Genomic DNA, 23,698 nt, shown 5'->3' with positions numbered 1-23,698 from the left:
CTTAGCAACAAATATATAATGGTTTTACTGCAGTAAAAACCTAATTAGAGACTCTGAATCATTCTATAAGTTTTTTAATGTAAATAAAAATAACAGTGACTCATATTCATTAACGCTGAACGAAGTCATCAATAGGTATAGGTAATATCCTATCACCTTATCTGATATTAACATAACACCTCGTATATTGTGCGATAAGTTCAGAGCTGGTGTACCCAATTTATGATAATACCTTCACAATGCATTGTGGTACAATGTCTGTTCAATGTATTTTCTTTTGAACCTGTTGTGAGGTCACATACATTATTTACTGCTCTAGACCGATGTATAGTGTTAGTTAGTGCTAGTTATAATGTAGAAGATGAAATTGTATGATTTAAATATGATGGAGTATTTGTTCTTAAACCTCGACATTCTAGACTTTAAACCCAATTTCATTGTTCTTTAAGTTTTGCTCAAATAGCAGGCCGTTGGTCCAATGCTCGTCTCGTTAATCGCAATAATGCCACCAGAACATGGTATAAGAAAGCATTTACCTACTCTCCCCATCCACGTTTCGAGAACATAACGAGGTTGATAGTTTATGATCTAATATGTCTAACTTTTTTGTTGTTTTCCTCAGGTACTAAACTCAGTATCCCTTCATCAAATAAAGAAGCAGTCAGGCAAGAGTCTTCGCGCGTGGTTAGAGCTAGAACACGGGCCGCCAAACAGCGAGGGCTTCCTGCGAGCGCAGAACAACTTCGTCGAGTCTGCCGCCGCGTACGCGCTTACCAGCTACCTGCTGCAGCTTAAAGACAGGTAGGAATCTGTCTCAAATATTAAGGTTTATTAGGCAAAGGGTTGCCCAGGTAACTGGGTTGAAGGTCAGACAGGCAGTCGCTCCTTGTAAAACTATGATACTCAACTGCATTCCGTGAGGCTGGTAGCCGACCCCAACATAATTGGGAAAAGACTCGGGCGATGATGAGGGCGATTAATGTGTGCAAAACTCGGTATCCCTCCAAATAAAGAAGCAGTCAGGCAAGGGGAATCTGTCTGAAATTTTAGGGATATCTTCCTGGCGGGGCTACGGTATTGTTCGAAAGAGTTACCGCGACCGTGGTACATAAAGGGGTTAACAACGAACATGGTGGGTTTTAATCAGAATGAGTCTGACATTCCCTCATGCTGCATCAAAAGCGAAAGGGATGATTTGATGACTACCCACAAAAATAACTTATCTACTGACACACTCCGATTTAAAAGTATTCCATATGCTCTGCTAATTTTATACTACTTTTGTTCGGATGTCATTGTACATTTTTTTAAGTAAATGAGTTTTCTTGTTTCAGGCATAACGGAAATATTTTGCTGGACAGCACGGGTCACATTATCCACATAGATTTTGGCTTCATATTCTCAATATCACCCAAAAATCTTGGATTTGAGAGCTCACCATTTAAGGTAATTATCATAATTTCATAGTTACATACATATTAAAATTATCGACATTTTCACCTCCTATGTGAATATTTATTTCATCTTTTTTGGATTTTTATTTACATACTTATTGTTGGTACAATAAAGACTGAAGTAATAATAATGTTAGAACAATTATTTCTTAGGAAATAAGCAGTGCCTTAGTAGTTGGTTGTTTTATTTTTCTTCGTTTTCATAAACTGTTAATTAAAGTAAATAAATCAATTGTGATTCCAGTTGACGCAAGAGTTCGTGGAAGTGATGGACGGCGAGAACTCGGACATGTTCCAGTACTTCAAGATATTGATACTGCGCGGTTTGATAGCCGCTCGGAAGCACTGCGATCAGATCATACATGTTGTTGAACTTATGCGGATGGGTATGTTTAGAAGACAATATAAATCAAAAAATAAAATAAAACTCGAGAATTTTTACATAGATATGTCATCTCGTAACTACTCCTCGATTAATATGCTAATCAAATTCCGTAAAAAAATTGCACACCTGTCTGTGTGTTCGATTAACACAAATTTTAGACACTTTTTTGGTCTTACAAAATTTAAGTAATTTATGTGCCAATGTCATCCAAATCGCTTCAATTGTCTCAGACGTTTATAATGCGTAAACTTAACTTATTTTGCTATAGTAATTGGAGTTGGGTGATGACAGATAGCCGTGGATCCACTAGACTCATTCAAATATAATGTCTTTGAAATGTCCTTGTGTGAAATAGATTTTTTTTTGTGTGAATTTTAAAACCTTTTCTTCGATAAGTAACCAATGAATTTGTCCCTAGGCGGTCAGCTAGCGTGCCTGCGCAGTAGCAGCGCGGTATCGTCGTTCCGCGCGCGCTTCCACCTCGGGCGCACGGAGCCGCAACTACAAGCCCTCGTCGACAAGCTCGTGCGAGACGCGCTCAACTCACTGTCCACGCGACTCTACGACAACTACCAGTACTACACCAACGGCATACTGTAGCCAGGGACACACTGTCGAGTATTATACGACTTATGGGACGTTAGTAGTCACTTACACGCGTAGCTATAGCCTACTCCTACTCAATTGTATTCGTTAAATCCTCTGTCGTGCTTTTCATGTAGTGTTTTGTCTCTTGTTGACCCTTTGATGGTACTGTTCAATATATGACGACGAATGTACGGTTGCCGTTGAATCTCGTTCGTTGTTGCAAATAGAAGTTCAGGAATTTGGAAGTCCCATTCTTGAAGGTTCATTTAACTTTCACCACATAGCCACGTCACCACGCTGTATAAGTATATTCATTGGTTAAAATTAACAATATGTTGAGTCTTGTGAGGTGATTTAGACAATAGCATGTCAGACTACTGATATTCACCATTAAAGGGTACTTTATTCCTTAAAGTTTCGTTATACTATAGCTTACAATATGAGCACTTGCACTTTAGAAAATGACTTACTAAAAAGAGACAAAGAAATTCTTTAGTAATATTTGAATTGAATGTGTTATCACTCTCTAACTGAAACTCATTTTCTCATTATACAGAGCGTCATGAGAGTCGACATTATCTTCAATCCATATATTGGTTTAGAAATTTTGAGATTCGCGTACTACGTTAACTTGTATATCATAGCTTACATCACGTAGATTTTGTAAATTTAGTGCCATAACCCCACTGACACGCTGTACCTTGGAATCTTAGTCTTATTTGCTCAAACATGAACACTCGATCATTCACAATATGTTTGACCCGTCCACTGTAGATCCCTTTAGTGCTTTGTAAAAATAAACAGATTGACAGATTCATATTTTTCATGTATAAAGGTTACTGCAAATAGAATGTTATAAAATTCTAAAATAAAAAATATGTAAATAATAAAATGAAATTATGATAATTTTCGCAATGAGAAGACTGATTGTTCAGGCATGAAGAGTGGTTTAGATTTAGGTTTCTTAGCCGATTAAATTTAAGTTTTATCCTGTATGTACATTGGAAGACATGAATGCGAAACGAATGATAAATTGATGTTACTGACATGAATGCGAACGATATGCCAAAGGAATGTGTAAAAATGGCATTGTTTTAGATGTTAAGTACTTTTAGAATAATACGGAAATCGAAAATCTTATTGTTAAATGTCCAACGCTAGATATACTCAGAGACACCAAATAAATTAGGTGGATCTATATAACAAAATAGACGTTTTATGAATTATATCGATGTATGTATGATATATGGGATTATTGTTATTCTGTGTTGTGGGCAGTGTTGCCATTAGGTAGGTAATGGAACCAATATTATTGTAATGTTAAAATGAAGGAGTAAACATTGATTAGTATAATACCTCGTATCATTGACCTTTCGACATCTAAAGGTATTAAAAGGGGAGTGAGAATGTTGCCAAATTTTTAACTATAGCAATGACGAGATGTTTATATTTTTAAATATGTCCACTCTAATATTCCAATTTTCTCCTCAAAATAAATGACATATTCTAGGTAAAGAAATACAGTAGAGCTCTAACCAGCTAGCTATTCTGAGACCGAAGGGAAAAGATCGAAAATTTCCATACTATAGTAAATAGTATATTCTTTATGAAGTGTTAAACTTCTTCCTTAAAAATTGACATCTGAAATACGTGATCTTTTTATATACAATCTAATGCCCAGGCGCTCTCAAACAGGATATAAACGGCTATACTACACTGAGAGATAAGTAAATCAGTCACAGATATAATGCTGTTCTATTCAATATAAAGCCTTTATAAACGGCAAAAATATATGTTGAGACAAGGATGTAAATACCGTGCATTTTATTTTATGACGTCATATATTTTATATTTATATTTCTTGTATAATACGATGTTAAACTAGAATACAGTGTCAAGTTTTAGTTGACACATACATAGTCAGGGCCAGTTTACGTCGCTGCTTTGATTTTGTATAATGGAACTTTATGAAATGCTAGATATTATTATGCCGTTGTCTACTGTTCAACTTAAATGTTTGTTAAAAACATGTTAGTGCGGCACATATGCACGAAATCGTAAGCAAAAGAAGTCAGGAGTCGAATGCTAGAACAAGATGTGTCTTCCATTTCAACTTCCCAATAACGGTCTTGGGTGTAATGAAGAAGTATGCATCATTAATCCATTGCTTCGTATTCGTGAATATATGGGATCTGTATAATGAATCAAGCAATAATACGCCTTATTGTAGAATATTTTAAGATTTATTTTGCGCTTTTTATGTACTTAGCTCTTCCGCTAGGCATTAAAGATCCTGCGATGTAGACTGGCCTTCAAGACGCTACTTATAGTTTTGTATAAATTGTCTCTCAGCTTAAAATCTAGCCCTAATAAATCCATATTTATTACCATTATATTTGTGTGTGGGTGAACTATTGTAATGTCGCATTGGACAAATAGATAGTATATAATTGACGTACCTATAAATATTATATTCATTATAGTCTCATATTTGTTTAAAGTTGAAAATTATAATTATATCTGTATATAAACGTTTTTGCTTACGGTCAATATTAAATTATTCTGTTTAAGACAATATTGCAAATGTCCGAAACTAAGATAAAGATAACTTTCTCCTCGAAATTAATTCGTTATTTATCATCATGTACAGGTAATTGTAAGTAGGTACTCTAACATCTATCGTTTATCTTAATTTTTTAAATATACATAATCATGATTTTTTATGTGGCTTTTATTTCAAACCTAGAACTGCCATCATATAGCATCTTAAGAAAAATGTTGTATTCTTACGTACTCAGGCAAGATTTATATCAATACAGATGTATCTGTGTAAAAACCTAGTCAACAGGAGGAACAAGTGCTACACGATTCTACACCCATGACCCACCCTACTATGTGCTACATTAGTCCGTCTCGGCAAAATTAATTTTCGGCAATTCGATTTCGTTTGAAATTCGCGGGCTAGCCGAAGGTTATTTTTGGTACAGATTATTAAATTGCTTGTAGTTTTACGTCGGCCATGTTTTTTTATTGAACATTACAACAAATAAGATTTTAATATTTAATTCCATTCATATAACACTTATTTTGATTACGATAATGTAAGTGGTTGCTTCTATATATTGATAATCTTTAACTATAATATATGTAGTGCCTACTTGTGGAGTTAGTCATCATTTTTAAAATAACATCAAGGTCGCGCACGCTATCTGCATTATATTTTTGTTTGCTTCATTTTAGCCGGCACTTGGGCTTGTATATTTACTGCTTTCTGTGGTTTTCTTGCACTTGAGATGATATTTGAAATATTCGAATAGTTCCGGATATTAAGAATTCAAGGTAAGTTAAGTTTTTAGCATTATTTTCATCTTTGTTGCCCGTCGTCATCATTTGCTTTTTCCAAATTGTGTTGGTGGCGTCCTGTTTAAACAGGATGCAGCTGAATACCAGTGTTTTACATGTAACATACAAAACTACCTATCTGACCACCTCAACCTCAACCCAGTATCCTGGGCAAGTCGAAACTCTTTGGTAAGTCTAGTTGTCAGACTTTCTGGCTTTTGGTTTATTAAAACCGGTTATTGTAAGCTCTCTTTTTACGTTATACAACATAATCGACTTATATATTTTCTAATATCCTTCCAGATGACATCGTTTATACCGATCACCTTATCGGGGGACCACCTTGGACAACGGCATCGGCATCTCAACTCCTTGGTGAATAAAGCTGTAGATAGCGGAGTGTCTTTCCAAGACATCGAATATCTTCCCGAACAAGGTCCAGTTGATCGGCTTTTTAAGATAGACTTTGCTGGAAAACTTAAAAATGTAGAATACATCATTCGTAACTTAAAAGATGATGACATGCTATTCGTAAGCAGAGCTCTGAAATTCTCATGGCTTCTTAACTGTCGTGAAATCATAAACCCAAAATATTTAGAAGATGTTCTCTTCCCAGAAATGATTTCGCCAGCAGTTACTAAAATGAGACATTGGATTTCTTTAAATCTACGAGACCAAGCAGCGTGTCAGGAGTTTTACCAGCATTACAAAGAAAAAGAATTTAGGTTTGCCATTAAGTTTCTCGGTCACTGTCAAAAGGGTTTCATAATTGAAGAGGTTCCTAAAATATTGACAAAATTATCGAGTCATGATTTCAAGGTACTCTGTGAGAAATGCCCTCAGGTCGCCAAAATATATTTCGATTCTTTGACAACCGATGAAGAAGTAAGATCCTGTTATCTTCGACAAGAAAAAGCGTTCTATAACAGCGTGAAATGTGTGCTGAAATCAGATTCAGATATGTTTTTAGATATCATGGAAAAATATTTCAATGTGAATACGTTTCCTAGATTCAGTCCATTGGCAACTGACTATATCCTGCGATATCATAAAAACAGGTTTACGAGTAAATTGGAGCTGTACGTAGCGCACTTCCTGCATATCCCGACCCTTGCTGCTCGGCTGACTGTAGAGGAATGTCAAGAGGTTGTGATTCAGTTAGCTCGAGCAAAATACCTGCAGCATTGGTTTGAGTATAAAGTCGTAGAGCAGTTTGTAAAGCGACTTAGTCCAGATAAAAGAGCAGTGTTCAAAAAACGAGTGTTCGTTGAAAAGGATATTGGTAAATGCGTCGAAGTATGGCCATACGCGACGCCCAAACCACCTCCTTCAATTGATCCAAATCCGCATTTATTCGATGATAAGAAATGTGGGCCTATCTACGGACTTGAAATGGGAGATTTTAGGTACATGCTCAAAAAAGGAAAATTTTTTAGTTATGAAGGATCTCGCATAGCTACTTCAGTTAAAACTGATTTAGATCGGCTGTTTGATGAATTTCGGTTTATCGGATTTGAAAGAGCTCTTCATGATTTAGGGCTGCGTTTAGTACGTGCTGGATCATCGGAAAGGCGTCGTGATATTTTTCTTGTTTTAGTGAGCAAGAGCGGAGGGCGAAACGATGCTGTGGCGGCGTTGTTAAAATTAGCTTTACGGCATCAAAATGAGCCACCTCATATCCGTGCGTCCATACTCCGCAGCCTTGTTAAGCGTGCTAACGTCTGGCGCTTACCCGCAGATGTTTGGCAAAATTTCTTAGATTTTGGACACGGCCTTGGATTCGATGGTGCACCAGCCGAAGCCGAATGTACCGAGGGATTGCACGCAGTTGTGATTCGGCACTTATTATCCGGCGAATGCAAAAATAACGTGTGCGCCGCTTTTCTTAAAAACTTTTCGCCGCTAGCGGAATATGCTCTAACAGCGAACGAGCGAACATTGATTTCCAGAGGCCTACAAGACATGTTGATTGCTGCCGCTGCAGACAGTGAGACTACTGTAACTGCAGAGCGCATAAGCCAATTGCAGGATATCATAGACATATACCATGTTCCTGTCAAGGCAGAATCGCCAATCCTAGAAATTGTAAAAAACTTAGCTTTGCAAGACGCAAACATTGCAAAACCCTTACTCGAACGGTTTTACAAGGCAGGAATAGGACGACGTGAGTTATTCAGAGTTAATTTAAAATTTCGGTGTGATCAGGAAGCTTGTTTGAACGCTTTGCGTCATGACCCATCAGCTCTTGATATAGATATGGTTGCAGACATAGTAACTAACAGTGAATCACGATTCGACAGTTTTTTCTGCAAGCTCGGGGTATATTTCAACCAGGATGAGGATTTTATTGTACATCTCAAGTCTTTATTGAACGAGAAGATCATATCTATTAAGAATACGAATTGTAAAACCGCGACATTGGCAAGGTCGGTAGCAAGACTCTGGTACAATCAATTTGAGACCGAATTGTGCAAGTTGGATGCAGCAGGTGATGATCAGTCTAAGTTTGCAGCAAGATTAAGGGCATGTGCGCATATCGCCCGCCCACGTATAAATCTGTTGCAATGGGGTTGGGGCAAAGCTGGCGTGAAAGCAATAGCTACGCAAGCAATGCGTTCTCGAAGAGTGGACAGAGCGGGTATAATTAGACTATTAGCATCTGAAAAGCGTACTGTGAGAGTAGCTGTGGCGCTTTGTATACGGTCTGAAAGCGAGTTACTTCTAGAAAGCTTGGCATCAGCAGCAAAGCTGCATCCCGTTGTAGCTCTGCGCACAGCACTGTCATACTTCCGTCACTTTGGTACTAACAGTAATACCAAAGTTTGGGATTGTATAAAACCCTTAGTTTCTAGTGTCGACCTATCATCTCGTGAGAGACTGCGCCAGTTACTTGTGAAAACAGAATGGATTCCTGTTAGCATCAACCCTGATTATTGTGCAACGTTGTACCTTGCGATAGACAAAATATCAAATTCTATTTCGGCACAATTGCTTTGTGATTTGTGCATGTTGCTTCCCAAGATCGACGAAGATATAATAGAAAATATTTTGTTACATTTATTGCAGAAGACTCCGACTGATGCGGATGACATACCGTTATCGTATCCAGCAATTTTTATTAGGTACTTGATGTTGTCAAAGAATAACAAAGATCTAGACAAGAGATTTGCTAAGATAGGAGGAGCATTTTTTGAGCGCTTAGACAGTCTTCGAAGCACTGGAGACAAGCATATTCGCGTAAGATTAGAGCAAATAAAGGAGAATTTAAAGTACAATGCAGCATTTATAGATACCAAATATGAATTATGCCCATTAGTCATCGAGAGAATCTTGGCTTGGATACGGATATTCATGCCAAAGGAAGAATATTTTGACAACTATGCAGAGATACATTTGACCATGTTGTATTTCAAAGCAGTAAGGCAGACCATGAAACAAGTGCCAGAGGTTTTTCTTGATTTACAGAAGCAGAAGGTGGAGTGTGCGGAAGCTGTGGGCTTCGTGTTTGGCAAATACATAGCCAAAGAGGTGGCTAATCTTGTGAGTACGTTCTTTGACTCTATACTAGAGTTGTATGCCGGTGCATTGGTTAACTACTTACAGGATTACAGGTTAAGAGGAACTGTGACGGCTAAGTTCATTGAATCAGTTATCAAAGGTTTGTGGGAAGAAAGCGTTGGTCTTCAACGTCGTTTAGCAGTTTATGTATTTGAAGAACATCAACATAGTATAAATGAAAATGCTAGAAAGGAAATCCAAGCTGTAATGGAACAGGATAAAGATGTACATTTGATAGCTTTTGCTGTTTTATAAAATAACTACCAACTATATCCGCAATAACATAGGTATCTACTAGTTAGTTTTGGGTTTTATATTACCTATTATTTGAAATTGTCTCTCAGTTCAAAATTCAGTCTTAATAAATCCATATTTATTTATTACCATTACATTTGTGTGGGTGAACTATTGTAATGTCGCATTGAACAAATAGATAGTATATAATTGACGTACCTATAAATATTATATTCGTTTTTGCTTAATTAACGGTCAATATTAAATATTGCAAATGTTGGAAACTAGATAACTTCCTCCTCGAAATTAATTCTTTATTTATCATCATGTACAGGTTATTGTAAGTAGGAAGTAGGTATTCTAACATCTATGGCCTTACTACAAAAACTTAAACACCTGTTTTACACTTGTCTAAAAAATTGTGGCTGCAAAATGAACCATATGTCAACGTCATAATTTGAATTTTTTTTTGTCAAGTCTTAGGTAGTCTTAGGACCTAAACCTAAGGAGACTACCTAAATCTTAGGTACCTAGTCAAGTCTCTTTAGGTAAGACTGCTATCGTTTATCTTAATGTTTTAAATATACACAATCATGATTTTTTATGTGGCTTTTATTTTAACCCTAGAACTGCCATCATATAACATCTTTAGAAAAATGTTGGTGTATTCTTACGTACCCAGGTAAGATTCATATCAATACAGATTTATCTGTGTAAAAACCTAGTCAACAGAAGGAAGAATTACTACACGACTCTACACCCGTGACCCACCCAACTATGTGCTACATTAGTCCGTCTCGGCAAAATTCAATTTCGGCAATTTGATTACGTTTGAAATTCGCGGGCTAGCCGAAGGTTATTTTTGGTACAGATTATTAAATTGGTTTTAGTTTTACGTCGGCCATGTTTTTTTATTGAACATTACAACAAATAAGATTTTAATATTTAATTCCATTCATAACACTTATTTTGATTACGATAATGTAAGTGGTTTCTTCTATGTATTGATAATCTTTAACTATATGTAGTGCCTACTTGTGTAGTTAGTCATCATTGTTAAAATAACATCAAGGTCGCGCACGCTATCTGCATTATATTTTTGTTTGCTTCAATTTAGCCGGCACTTGGGCTTGTATATTTACTGCTTTCTGTGGTTTTCTTGCACTTGAGATGATATTTGAAATATTGGAATAGTTCCGGATATTAAGAATTCAAGGTAAGTTAAGTTTTAGTTTTTAGCATTATTTTCATTTTTGTTGCCCATCGTCATCATTTGCTTTTTCCAAAATGTGTTGGTGGCGTCCTGTTTAAACAGGATGCAGCTGAATACCAGTGTTTTACATGTAACATACAAAACTACCTATCTGACCACCTCAACCCAGTTTCCTGGGCAAGTCGATACCTACGCTTTGGTACGTCTAGTTGTCAGACTTTCTGGCTTTTGATTTATTAAAACCGGTCATTGTAAGCTCTCTTTTTACGTCATAAAACATAATCGACTAATATATTTTCTAATATCCTTCCAGATGACATCGCTTCTACCAATCATCTTATCGGGGGATAACCTTGGACAACGGCATCGGCATCTCAACTCCTTGGTGAATAAAGCTGTAGACAGCGGAGTGTCTTTCCAAGACATCGAATATCTTCCCGAACAAGGTCCAGTTGATCGGCTTTTTAAGATAGACTGTGCTGGAAAACTTAAAAATGTAGAATACATCATTCGTAACTTAAAAGATGATGACATGCTATTCGTAAGCAGAGCTCTGAAATTCTCATGGCTTCTTAACTCTCGTGAAATCATAAACCCAAAATATTTAGAAGATGTTCTCTTCCCAGAAATGATTTCGCCAGCAGTTACTAAAATGAGACATTGGATTTCTTTAAATCTACGAGACCAAGCAGCGTGTCAGGAGTTTTACCAGCATTACAAAGAAAAAGAATTTAGGTTTGCCATTAAGTTTCTCAGTCACTGTAAAAAGGGTTTCATACTTGAAGAGGTTCCTAAAATATTGGCAAAATTATCGAGTCATGATTTCAAGGTACTCTGCGAGAAATGCCCTCAGGTCGCCAAAATATATTTCGATTCTTTGACAACCGATGAAGAAGTAAGATCCTGTTATCTTCGACATGAAAAAGCGTTCTATAAAAGCGTGAAATGTGTGCTGAAATCAGATTCAGATATGTTTTTAGATATCATGGAAAAATATTTCAATGTGAATACGTTTCCTAGATTCAGTCCATTGGCAACTGACTATATCCTGCGATATCATAAAAACAGGTTTACAAGTAAATTGGAGCTGTACGTAGCGCATTTCCTGCATATCCCGACCCTTGCTGCTCGGCTGACTGTAGAGGAATGTCAAGAGGTTGTGATTCAGTTAGCTCGAGCAAAATACCTGCAGCATTGGTTTGAGTACAAAGTCGTAGAGCCGTTTGTAAAGCGACTTAGTCCAGATAAAAGAGCAGTGTTCAAAAAACGAGTGTTCGTTGAAAAGGATATTGGTAAATGTCTCGAAGAATGGCCATACGCAACGCCCAAACCACCTCCTCCAATTGATTCTAATCCACATTTATTCTACGATGAGAAATGTGAGCCTATCTACGGACCGGAAATGGGAGATTTTAGGTACTTGCTCAAAAGAAGAAAATTTTGTCGTTATGAAGGATCTCGCATAGTTACTTCAGTTAAAACTGATTTAGATCGGCTGTTCGATGAATTTCGGTTTATCGGGTTTGAAAGAGCTCTTCATGATTTAGGGCAGCGCTTAGTACGCGCTGGATCATCGGAAAGGCGTCGTGATATTTTTCTTGTTTTAGTGAGCAAGAGCGGTGGGCGAAACGATGCTGTGGCGGCGTTGTTAAAATTAGCTTTACGGCATCAGAATGAGCCACCTCATATCCGTGCGTCCATACTCCGCAGCCTTGTTAAACGCGCTAACGTCTGGCGCTTACCCGCAGATGTTTGGCAAAATTTCTTAGATTTTGGACACGGCCTTGGATTCGATGGTGCACCAGCCGAAGCCGAATGTACCGAGGGATTGCACGCAGTTGTGATTCGGCACTTGTTATCTGGTGATTGCAAAAATAAAGTGTGCGCCGCTTTTCTTAAAAACTTTTCGCCGCTAGCGGAATATGCTCTAATAGCGAACGAGCGAACATTGATTTCGAGAGGCCTACAAGACATGTTGATTGCTGCCGCTGCACATAGTGAGACTACTGTAACTGCAGAGCGCATAAGCCAATTGCAGGATATCATAGACATATACCATGTTCCTGTCAAGGCAGAATCGCCAATCCTAGAAATTGTAAAAAACTTAGCTTTGCAAGACGCAAACATTGCAAAACCCTTACTCGAACGGTTTTACAAGGCAGGAATAGGACGACGTGAGTTATTCAGAGTTAATTTAAAATTTCGGTGTGATCAGGAAGCTTGTTTGAACGCTTTGCGTCATGACCCATCAGCTCTTGATATAGCTATGCTTGCAGATATAGTAACTAACAGTGAATCACGATTTGACAGTTTCTTCTGCAAGCTCGGGGTATATTTCAACCAGGATGAGGATTTTATTGTACATCTCAAGTCTTTATTGAACGAAAAGATCATATCTATTAAAAATATGAATTGTAAAAACGCGACATTGGCAAGGTCGGTAGTAGGACTCTGGTACAATCAATTTGAGACCGAATTGTGTAAGTTAGACGCAGTAGGTGATGATCAGTCTAAGTTTGCAGCAAGATTAAGGGCATGTGCGCATATCGCCCGCCCCCGTATAAATCTGTTGCAATGGGGGTGGCGCAAAGCTGGCGTGAAAGCAATAGCTACGCAAGCAATGCTTTCTCGAAGAGTTGACAGAGCGGGTATAATTAGACTCTTAGCATCTGAAAAGCGTACTGTGAGAGTAGCTGTGGCGCTTTGTATACGGTCTGAAAGCGAGTTACTTCTAGAAAGCTTGGCATCAGCAGCAAAGCTGCATCCCGTTGTAGCTCTGCGCACAGCACTGTCATACTTCCGTCACTTTGGTACTAACAGTAATACCAAAGTTTGGGATTGTATAAAACCCTTAGTTTCTAGTGTTGACCTATCATCTCGTGAGAGACTGCGCCACTTACTTGTGAAAACAGAATGGATTCCTGTTAGCATCAAACCTGATTATTGTGCAACGTTGTACCTTGTGATGGATAAAATTTCAAATTCAATTTCGTCACAGTTGCTTTGTGATTTGTGCATGTTGCTTCCCAAGATCAACGAAGATATGATAGAAAATATTTTGTTACATTTATTGCAGAAGACTCCGATTGATGCGGATGACATACCGTTATCGCTTCCAGCAATTTTTATTAGGTACTTGATGTTGTCAAAGAATAACGAAAATCTAGACAAGAGATTTGCTAAGATAGGAGGAGCATTTTTTGAGCGCTTAGATAGTCTTCGAAGCACTGGAGACAAGCATATTCAGGCAAGGTTAGAGCAAATAAAGAAGAATTTAAAGTACAATGCAGCATTTATAGATACCAAATATGAATTATGTCCATTGGTCATCGAGAGGATTTTGGCTTGGATACAGACATTCATGCCAAAGGAAAAATATTTTGACAACTATGCGGAGGTACATTTGACCATGTTGTATTTCAAAGCAGTAAGGCAGACCATGAAACAAGTGCCAGAGGTTTTTCTTGATTTACAAAAGCAGAAAGTGGAGTGTGCGGAAGCTGTGGGCTTCGTGTTTGGCAGATACATAGCCAAAGAGGTGGCTAATCTTGTGAGTACGTTCTTTGACTCTATAATAGAATTGTATGCCGGTGCCTTGGTTAACTACTTACAGGATTACAGGTTCAGAGGAACTGTGACGGCTAAGTTCATTGAATCAGTTATCAAAGGTTTGTGGGAAGAAAGCGTTGGTCTTCAACGTCGTTTAGCAGTTCATGTATTTAAAGAACATCAACACAGTATAAATGAAAATGCTAGAAAGGAAATCCAAGCTGTAATGGAACAGGATAAAGATGTACATTTGATAGCTTTTGCTGTTTTATGAAGTTGGTATACGTTAAACATTTTGATTATAATAATATGTACATATTTTTTATTTTTTTAACGTTTTAAAATTATCTCGGAGTTTGACTAGGTGCTAATAACAGCAATTAGACTCTTATTTACTTATGATACTTTCATATCTCCAAATGATTGTTATTGCCTCAAAAAAATATAGCTTAATTTTATTATGTCTGTCTTTTATTTTCTATACCTGCAAGATTTGAATGAAAGTTAAGATTTTTTAAATTTCGAATTGACCGCACGTACCGCGACTGTACCTATGAAATCGGCCGCAGCTGTACTGGTTGGTATCTACATATCTACATGAAACTGATCTAAATGAACCGTTTAAACTTTTTACATGGATAGAAGTGATCTTAAAACGATTTCATGTAAATGCATATTGCATAGAAACCAGTGCAGTCGCGGCGCGTGCGGTCGGTAGTTACAGTCGGCAGCTTCCAAAACGTACCTTAGCAGTAACACGGAGGACTTCCATTCTTCAACTAGGCGTTCAGTGCAAATAGTAATGTATTTACAAAAAAGTATGCAATATCATTATACAAATCTACTAAAGCATCTAATAAACACAATTTTTAATTGATTAATTGATGATTAATCGCTAATTAAAATTCCCAAACAAAACAATTCGAAAGCTATCTGTCTCAAATTAGTGTCAAAAACGAGAATGCGTCAGTGTCATTTACTGACAATTGACAAGTGACATTAGAATTGTGGACGTGAAAATGTCAAAACAGTGATGCCAGATGGGGGGGATTCCCCCCAAATTTGGGGGTATTTTCTGCCCATGGGGGATTTTTTGGGGGGAAGAATCCTTTGGGGGGATCAGCGGGGGGATTAAAAATTGGCTTGGAGGGAGTTGGAGGATTTTTCTAAAAAGTTTTATGACTAAACGCTACCAAATTACTCACTACTTAATTTGAACGCACCATAGAACACACAAAAACATACACACACTACCACATGATACGGACATGTAAGCAAATTGGCATTAGGAATTTTGTCGTTGCCTTTTTCTAACGCGGTTGTGGAAAGAGCTTTCTCGCAAGTTGCGATTATTAAAGACAAACTGAGAAACAGATTAGCCATCAACACGACCGAATCTATTTTGAGAGTATATTATATGAGAGATATTCAATGCCGGAAGGATGTGTTAATTTTAAAGTAACTTTAAAGATGCTCAAGAGATTTACGGAACTCTCGGAACTGCAGCCGGCGACGTAAGTGAGGATGATGAGTCATGGAAGCAATTGCTAAATTATTATAAATGATTGTATTTAAATAAATATTTTTCTAATTACTGGGGGTTTTTTCTCAAAACACTAACATTTTGGGGGGATTTTGAGTAAGATTTGGGGAGAATGCTAGATCATCATCTGGCAACACTGTGTCAAAATAATAACACGCTTTCGTGCTTTATTATTTTACTAATAGTTCACGTGCTTTTGAAATAGAATAATGTAATTTACCTAATTTATATCTTAACAACGGTAATAATGACGAAACCTAAGGAATTGGAAGACCATGTGCCAGGTTTTGAAGCCCCAGATGAGGGGGACAGCCAAGATGAAACTCAAAATAATAAGAAGAAAAAGAAGAGTTCTGGTGGATTTCAGTCCATGGGGCTGAGTTTCCCTATAATAAAAGGTATAACAAAGCGAGGATATAAACAACCGACACCTATTCAGCGTAAGGTAAGCTAATAAAAACATAGATTCGTAATCTAACCTCCAAAGTTGATTGCTCAGTTATTTGACGTGGATATGTAAAAATTGACAAAACCAGAAGCTTTATTACCTTTAAAATTGGTTGTAGCACCTTTATTATAGCACCTTTATAAGCTGACAACAACTTATCAACAAATACCTAGAAGTAACTTTAATACATTTTTTCAGACAATTCCTCTAGCTTTAACTGGCAAAGATGTGGTGGCCATGGCACGCACGGGCTCAGGAAAAACAGCATGTTTTGTCCTCCCAATTCTGGAGAAACTGCTGGCTCCGAATAGCAAACCTTTACCTGGAAAGAATTTCAGAGCTTTGATTCTATCACCTACTCGGGAATTGGCGTTACAGGTATGTTCATTTAAATTAAAATAAATAACTTAAGTATCATCACAGATACATAGTAACCACGTTATACATGCCAGCATTATAGAAAAATATACTGAGTTTCTCATATTTCTTAACACTGCCGTACAACAAATTAAACTCACTCATTACACAAAGAAAAAGAGGACTGTGTAAATACTATTATTGATCTCTGAAATATTACTTACATATGCCCATTCTTGTCCTCTAAATAAAATTTTACTTAACTGTTTTAGACGCTAAGGTTTGTACGAGAACTGGGCAAGTTCACTGGCTTATCTTCTGCTGCAATACTTGGTGGAGAGTCAATAGACCAGCAGTTCAGTGTAATGTCCGGTACAGCACCAGATATTGTGGTGGCAACCCCTGGCCGTTTCCTACACATCTGTATAGAAATGAGCTTGAAACTGGATAATATAAGTAAGGAGCCTTTGTTATAAGTCAATTAGACTATTATTTATTTACATAGATACTTTTATATATAAATAAGTTAGTAAAACATAAAAAAAACTGCATTTATTAACTATTCATTCAATTTTACTTTATATCTACAATATGTAAATGCACTGTGTGATGATGTCCTCCTAGCCGATTATCGGCTACGGCGGCTGTTCTCATGTAAGGAGGTCAGCCAGCTGCGCAGGACATATTATAGTGCACAAGCATTTGCGTAGACACAGGTGCACTCCCTCTTCCTTCACTCTCATAGGCCGATGGGACGGCAATCTGACACGACCAGAAAGAGATCAGGAAAAGGGAAAATAAAATCTGTTTATCTAAAGTTCTTCCTTTTTGTCTCCTGCAGAAGTAATTGTATTTGACGAAGCTGACCGACTCTTCGAGCTTGGTTTCGGCGAACAACTCCGAGAAATAGTCGCCCGGCTACCATCAACCCGTCAAACGCTGCTTTTCTCAGCAACCCTGCCAAAAATGCTTGTAGAATTCGCGAGGGCGGGTCTCACAGACCCTACACTTGTAAGATTGGACGTTGACTGGAAATTGCCATCAACTTTGTGGCTTGGCTGGGTTGCAGTGAGGGCGGAGTTGAAGACCGCAGCCCTATTGATTTTGCTGGATAGAGTTTTGACTGCGAAAACTCCACAAGCTGTTGTATTTGCTGCTACTAAGCATCATGTGGAGTATTTGAATTTGGTAAGTAAAAAAAAGATCCTGACAAATTAAAAACCTCATCCATTTTGGGAAGTTGGTTAATTACATTAAAATAATAATATGTTTTTTGTTTTTTTATTTTTCTTTCTTAATAAAACAAGGGGAATTGTAGGCTACCCGAAGATTCATTTTCATTGTTTTTTAGTTTTCTTTTTATTTCTTTTACTAGGATAGTTTTTATGTTTATTGTAAATATGTAAATATCTATGTAAATAAAACAAGTGAGTAATGTACATAATAAAAATATATTTTTATTGTAGAACCCGAAGATTGTTTTTTGTTTTGGTTAAATCATATTGTTCACCTCATTTTGCAGATATTACAACAAGCAGGCATATCATCAACTTACGCATACTCCGGCCTAGACGCCTCCGCACGTAAAATCGCGCTCGGCCGATTCACGAACAAGAAATGTTCAGTACTTATAGTAACTGATGTCGCCGCTAGAGGATTGGATCTCCCGGCTTTGGACACTGTTATTAATTACAACTTCCCAGCTAAGCCAAAGCTTTTTGTGCATAGAGTTGGTAAGTATTGCTAATATACTATAGCATTTTATTATATTTTTTGCCTCATCAATAAAATTGCAAACATCCTCCAAAATTATTGAAATCATATCACGCTACTACATGGTTCCTCTTATGTATTGAGTCTAGAGAAAAAAGTTTACATACATAAGATAATTAATTAAACACTCGTCAAACCTTTTGAAACCATTTCGACCATATGTGCGTGTGAGCGGAAATTGGTTACGAGCCGTCAAAAGCAAAAGCAAGTTGTCGAAAAGTGTTTTCAAGTAAAAGAATCCGGGTACATTACAAAATTGGCATCCCAAAATATTTACCTTACATTAATCTTCTAGGTCGTAGTGCCCGCGCCGGCCGTGCGGGTAGAGCGTTCTCCCTCATCGCCCCAGAAGACGTGGCACATTTACTAGACCTGCAACTGTTCTTGGGAGCCGAGATGATATCCCCCGGACAAGTGAAGGAGAGAGGATTGGCCTGTCCTAGCGGTGTGTGGGGGGCAGTTCCCACGTCACTGCTGGAGTTAAGACATCAGGATGTTATGGCTTGGGAGAAGAATTATTCGGAGATTGTGAGTAGTTCTTCCTTTCTTTTCTCAGCTTATGAGTATACTCGTTAGATCTGTCGTGGGAGCCGAGATGGTTATCCATGAGGCGTGAAGGAGAGAAGGTTAAGTATTTGGAGATCGTGTGTAGTTTCTTATGACTGCGCCTTGAAAACAATTTCTTCAGGAATTATGATTTTAAACAATTGACGATGAAAATATTGTCAAGGCACAATTTTATTTATAGTGTATTTTGACGATTTAATAATACTTAAAATTAAGCCTAGAAACTTACCACCTAGTTCAAGTAGTCTGAATATAGCCAGTATTTCAACCGTCCATACAATCACTTCTACCAATTTAAGATGACTCTTAAAACAACAAAATCAACCTATTTAATACATTTAATAATCAAATTCCCAGGAAGACGCAGCCCGTGTCTGTGGCCGCGGCTGGCAGCAGTACATAAAATGGCGCGAACCTGCATCAGCTGAGGCGAACAAGCGCGCCAAGATAACGTCCTTCCCCGTACTCACGCACCCCTTCCTAGTGGACGAGAACGATGACGCCGCTGTCGATATGATTGAGAAGATCAAGAATTATACGCCTAAAGGAGTAAGAGCTTACATTTTAAAGACAATTTTTTCTCTTTTCCGATAACGCTGGGTATGAATAGAAGCATGTGAAAGTCATATTTTTGCAACTCGGGTGTAAAATCGGATGTTGAGACAATTTAAAGGGAATGACATTTTTACCATGATGCTCTTTTCATATGTGTGACTTTTATTGAATATCTCGCAAAAATATTTATTATATTTTTTATATTATATAATTACACCGACATTGTTATTATTTGACTGGCACACAAAGTGGAGAGTGACGTAGATTTTAACCCGAATTGTATTTTTTTTTTCAGACAATATTAGAGCTGTCAGCTAAGAACGATTCGCCTATGTATTTAGCTATGAAGAAGAAGAAACAAGCTCACGGAAAAACTGTACAGAAAGTTCGGGACATTAAGAAACTTAAGGTAAACACACAAATAATAACTATTTATTGATAAACATTTCGACAAACGGGCCTTTTCTGAAAGGAAAAACACAGATACTAATTTAATTTTGTGTTTTGTAAAATATAGTTGAACATTTTTTAATCAATTCTTCTTAGAGCTTACCTCTGTGCTTATTCTATTCTCAAACACATCACATACCAATAATAACTTTTTACATATTTCAAATATCGAGATTTTTTCTCGTTTCAGGCTGAAGGTATACTAGAAGACACTAGCAACACGAAACTAAGCCGGCCTCCAAACCAACCGCCCAAGAAGAAGAAGAAAGAGGTGGTTCGCGATGAAAACTATATCTCACATTACGCTAGCGATCAACATACTGAGATGGGGTGAGTAGACTTCATCAATCTTTTTACTGATCGAATTATGATTTATATTTGTATGGAAATTGATTTATTTTTATCTCAGGACAAATAATAATTATTAAAAAAATATTATATTTATAAATATAAAAAACCCCTTAAAATATTATATTTATACTATTTTAGTATAGATCATTTATATGCATATTCTGGACCTAAAACTATAATAGTAACAAATCCTCCCTTTACATCAATAACACTTATGTAGTCTGGTCTCATAGGTAATGTATGTAAAAATTCAGCTATTAAAGTTGTCCGTCAAAATCAGTCCAGCTGCTTCAGATTAATCCTGAAACAGAAGAAAAACAAATATATAAATAAATTAAAAATTAAAGCTCCAGCACACAGCCGTTTTTTGACTATTACCTATAACGATTTTACTTAATAAGGACCATTTTAGTTTCTGTGAAGTTTTTATTTTTCTTAATTATTATACTAATAAATGCCAATATATTTGCAGCATGGCAGTAAACTTCGCGGTAGGCGCGGAACAAGCTCAGCTGGAGTTGAACGCGGACAGCGGGGACGGTGCGCGAGCGCATAAGGCGATGCTGCGCTGGGACAGGAAGAGGAAGAAGATGGTGCATGTTGATCCGGTATGTATTGATGTTAAGATTTAGGTATCTGCTAACTTTTGTACAGCCAGTATATCCAGCTATCCTGTAAAAAATTTCGCAATCTGCATTAATTCTAAGATTATAGAGATAAACTTGAAAATCTATGAAAGAAATGTAGAAATGACTGCACATATTTAGCAATCCCTTACAGATAGTCTATAACTAGGGTTTGACAACTAATCTCAGGTTTGCATTTGCTGAAGTTTTTATAAATTCAGTTTTTATAGCACATCTTATAAAATTATTACAAGAAGAAAAAAATTGTACACGAAGAAATAATTCGTTTTGCGTTTTTGAAAAGTGTGTTTAAGATGCGTTTTTACATGACATAGGTACAATTTTAATATGATATCATTTGGACATCAGATATATTTCGGCCACATTAAAAATCTAAATTAGGCTTACTCTTCTAAAACAAAACTTCAAATTTCAGGACGGCGGTCGTAAAATGATCCGCACAGAGAGCGGCGGTCGCGTGCCGGCGTCCTACCGCAGCGGCCGATACGACGAGTGGCGGAAACGTAACGCGGCTGATGCGGGCTCCGATGACGAACAGCCTCAGGATACTAATAGGAAGAAATCTGGTAAGTTTGTTGCCTAAGTACTCCCCTTATATATTCCCATATTTGGTTTCCCTATGTGCGTTAAGTTTTGCTCTCCCTATCTACGTTAATATTTGCTCTCCCTATATGTGTGTCCTATATGCGCTCTCCCCATAGACTTGTACTCACATAATGCTCTCGTGCTTAAGTCAAACATTGTTATTTTCGCATTTGTATGATTTTTTTAATACCTACCCCTTTTGCAATGCATACTTTTCTAAATCATGTCCACGTATTCTGTATTTAAAATGCAATGACATGATCCTTTAACCCCAACCCACAAATAAAACCAGTAAAGAATTTGATTTATTGCATTGTATGATGTAACAAAATTTTTTTATCTTTTTTTCCTATAGCATCCGAGTTCCGTCCCCACTGGGTGAAACACAACGAGCGCATAGCCAAGAAATCAGCCGAAGCTAAGTCTAAAGAGTTCAAGAACAAACAACAAATTGTTAAGGAAAGGATACGCAAGGAAAAGATTAAGCAGAAACTTAAGTTTAAGAATAACAAGAAAAAGAAGAAAAAATAAGCGTTAATAAACTCTTTTAATTGATTATCGACGTTTTATTAAAAATCATGCATCTTGACACTGCTACCCAACTGTAAGTACTATTTTGATAAAAGAAATGAATGAACTTTTCGAGAAAATTCTATAGATTGCTAAATAGTTACTACGTATTTTATGTCCAACATATTAGTGTAGGTACGTAAAGAAATCTTATTTATATGCAAATAAGTTCGTACGTCATCGTTGGCTTAGCTGCGAAACAACAATAATATATCACAACAAACATGTCTTGTTTGTATCAAGATTGTCTGATAACAATATTTGGTGGATGTGCAAGGTAGATAGGCAATATTAAAAAGAATTTAAAAGAAGTAGGTGTGTTGCCTCACTACTACTATTATTTTGAAAATGTTGCCAACAGACAAAAAATACTTCCGTTTCTAGATTCTTTTTCCAGGCTATATTTTGTCAAGCCCGATAAAGGTGGAAGCACGTTTGTCTGGGGGCACGGGAGTGACGCTGCCAAGACAAGCCAAGGGCCACTTATACCTTTTTTTTTTAACGACGTAAAAAAACATCAAATGACCCCTCCCGCTGTGGGTTAGCAGCGGTGAGGGAGTGTCAGACTCTTACTGACTAAAAGCCGTCGTGTTCCGTCGTAGGCCTTATGTGCTAGGGCCGCGGTATCTCTTTCGAACAACCCGCAGCCCCGGCAGGCCTTGGCCCTGCTGGGCCCCTCTGGGGTTGCTGACATCTCTTTGAGGAGCGCGTGGAACAACGCGCGCCGCCGACACGGGTCTGTTGTCTAAAAACAGACATGAGCGATGAGCCACCCGAACTCACCGCCCACAGACCCACGCCTACGGTGGCCGGGAGTCGTCTCGCGACACCCGGCGCCCGTGGTGTCTACCTGCTCCAGCGCGGCGGCCGGGATGAGAGGTGCGAACTCTCTGACGTTCCGCCGCCTCCTTCTCGAGCATGACTGCTTCGCAGAAGGAGGCGACGGCATCCCATTCCCTTTCGCCCCGGACCATGGCTTGAACCAGGGCCGGACGCGAGAGGTCGCCGCCGCCCACAGCCTCGACGAGGACCCGGCGGTGCCCTTCCCACGCAGGGCACTCCTGGACTGTGTGGTCCACCGTGTCCTCGGGGCTATCCGCACAGTGGTGACACCCGGGCGCCTCCTCACGACCGATTCGATGCAGATACCTCCCGAAACAACCGTGTCCGGTGAGGACCTGCGTCATGCGGTACGTGAGGGCGCCGTGACTCCTCCCGAGCCACTCCTCAAAGAGGGGACTTACCGCCACTATGGTGGCGTGCCCTGGGCCACTTATACCTACCCTACCTTTTCTCGAAGTGAAGAATTTTCAAAACTTCTCCTTTACGGTATAATGGAAACAATATTTTTGACGCGCTGGATTCTTTCTATATAATATTTGCAAGACCTCCTTTACTATTAGTTCCGATTAGTTTGGTGCATTTGGCTCTAATAAATGTGGTTCCACCTTTATGACTAACGGTGAAGTGTAACCTGATTCTGGCTTGTAGCAAATGGGTCAAAACGTCCTTCAAAAAACTACGTCATG

The 23,698-nt window shown here is 38.0% G+C and overlaps 4 protein-coding genes across 8 annotated transcripts in view; all 4 read left to right on the top strand.

Annotated features, from left to right (window-relative positions):
- The window catches only part of LOC110378156 (phosphatidylinositol 4-kinase beta), a 51,136-nt gene extending 45,988 nt beyond the window's left edge, over window positions 1-5,148 (top strand). For both annotated transcript variants that reach the window (XM_064037301.1, XM_064037302.1), the window contains exons 7-10: window positions 623-801; window positions 1,335-1,446; window positions 1,699-1,840; window positions 2,258-5,148. In XM_064037301.1, the coding sequence (XP_063893371.1) occupies window positions 623-801; window positions 1,335-1,446; window positions 1,699-1,840; window positions 2,258-2,439 (615 nt within the window). In that variant the 3' untranslated portion in view covers window positions 2,440-5,148. The remainder of the gene's footprint in view (window positions 1-622; window positions 802-1,334; window positions 1,447-1,698; window positions 1,841-2,257) is intronic.
- Window positions 5,149-5,462: 314 nt separating this feature from the next.
- On the top strand, window positions 5,463-10,163 carry LOC135117623 (uncharacterized). Of its 2 annotated transcripts, none has more exons than XM_064037157.1 (2): window positions 5,463-5,528; window positions 6,073-10,163. In XM_064037157.1, the coding sequence occupies exon 2, from the start codon at window positions 6,073-6,075 to the stop codon at window positions 9,580-9,582; it is 3,510 nt and encodes a 1,169-aa protein (XP_063893227.1). In that variant the 5' UTR covers window positions 5,463-5,528; the 3' UTR covers window positions 9,583-10,163. The 2 variants fall into 2 exon arrangements, with proteins under 2 accessions (XP_063893227.1, XP_063893226.1); XM_064037156.1 differs by lacking the exon at window positions 5,463-5,528 and adding an exon at window positions 5,606-5,766.
- A 277-nt stretch (window positions 10,164-10,440) lies between these two features.
- On the top strand, window positions 10,441-14,774 carry LOC110378134 (uncharacterized). 3 transcript variants are annotated; one of them, XM_049838759.2, is made up of 3 exons: window positions 10,453-10,544; window positions 10,679-10,777; window positions 11,088-14,773. In XM_049838759.2, exon 3 carries the CDS (start codon window positions 11,088-11,090, stop codon window positions 14,595-14,597), a length of 3,510 nt encoding a protein of 1,169 aa, XP_049694716.2. In that variant the 5' UTR covers window positions 10,453-10,544; window positions 10,679-10,777; the 3' UTR covers window positions 14,598-14,773. The 3 variants fall into 3 exon arrangements, with proteins under 3 accessions (XP_049694715.2, XP_049694716.2, XP_063893225.1); XM_049838758.2 differs by lacking the exon at window positions 10,679-10,777 and having other exon boundaries at window positions 10,441-10,544; window positions 11,088-14,774; XM_064037155.1 differs by lacking the exon at window positions 10,453-10,544 and having other exon boundaries at window positions 10,603-10,777.
- A 1,212-nt stretch (window positions 14,775-15,986) lies between these two features.
- On the top strand, window positions 15,987-22,155 carry LOC110378144 (ATP-dependent RNA helicase DDX54). The gene is made up of 12 exons (XM_064037248.1): window positions 15,987-16,311; window positions 16,513-16,692; window positions 16,944-17,127; window positions 17,513-17,859; window positions 18,194-18,404; window positions 18,740-18,972; window positions 19,369-19,560; window positions 19,862-19,975; window positions 20,207-20,346; window positions 20,840-20,975; window positions 21,430-21,580; window positions 21,955-22,155. The coding sequence occupies exons 1-12, from the start codon at window positions 16,114-16,116 to the stop codon at window positions 22,128-22,130; spliced, it is 2,262 nt and encodes a 753-aa protein (XP_063893318.1). The 5' UTR covers window positions 15,987-16,113; the 3' UTR covers window positions 22,131-22,155.
- Window positions 22,156-23,698: the final 1,543 nt, after the last annotated feature.

This window comes from Helicoverpa armigera, chromosome 12, assembly GCF_030705265.1.
Source record: "Helicoverpa armigera isolate CAAS_96S chromosome 12, ASM3070526v1, whole genome shotgun sequence".
In the NCBI taxonomy this organism is placed as follows: Eukaryota; Metazoa; Arthropoda; class Insecta; order Lepidoptera; family Noctuidae; genus Helicoverpa; species Helicoverpa armigera.
This window is presented reverse-complemented; position numbering and strand designations above follow the sequence as displayed.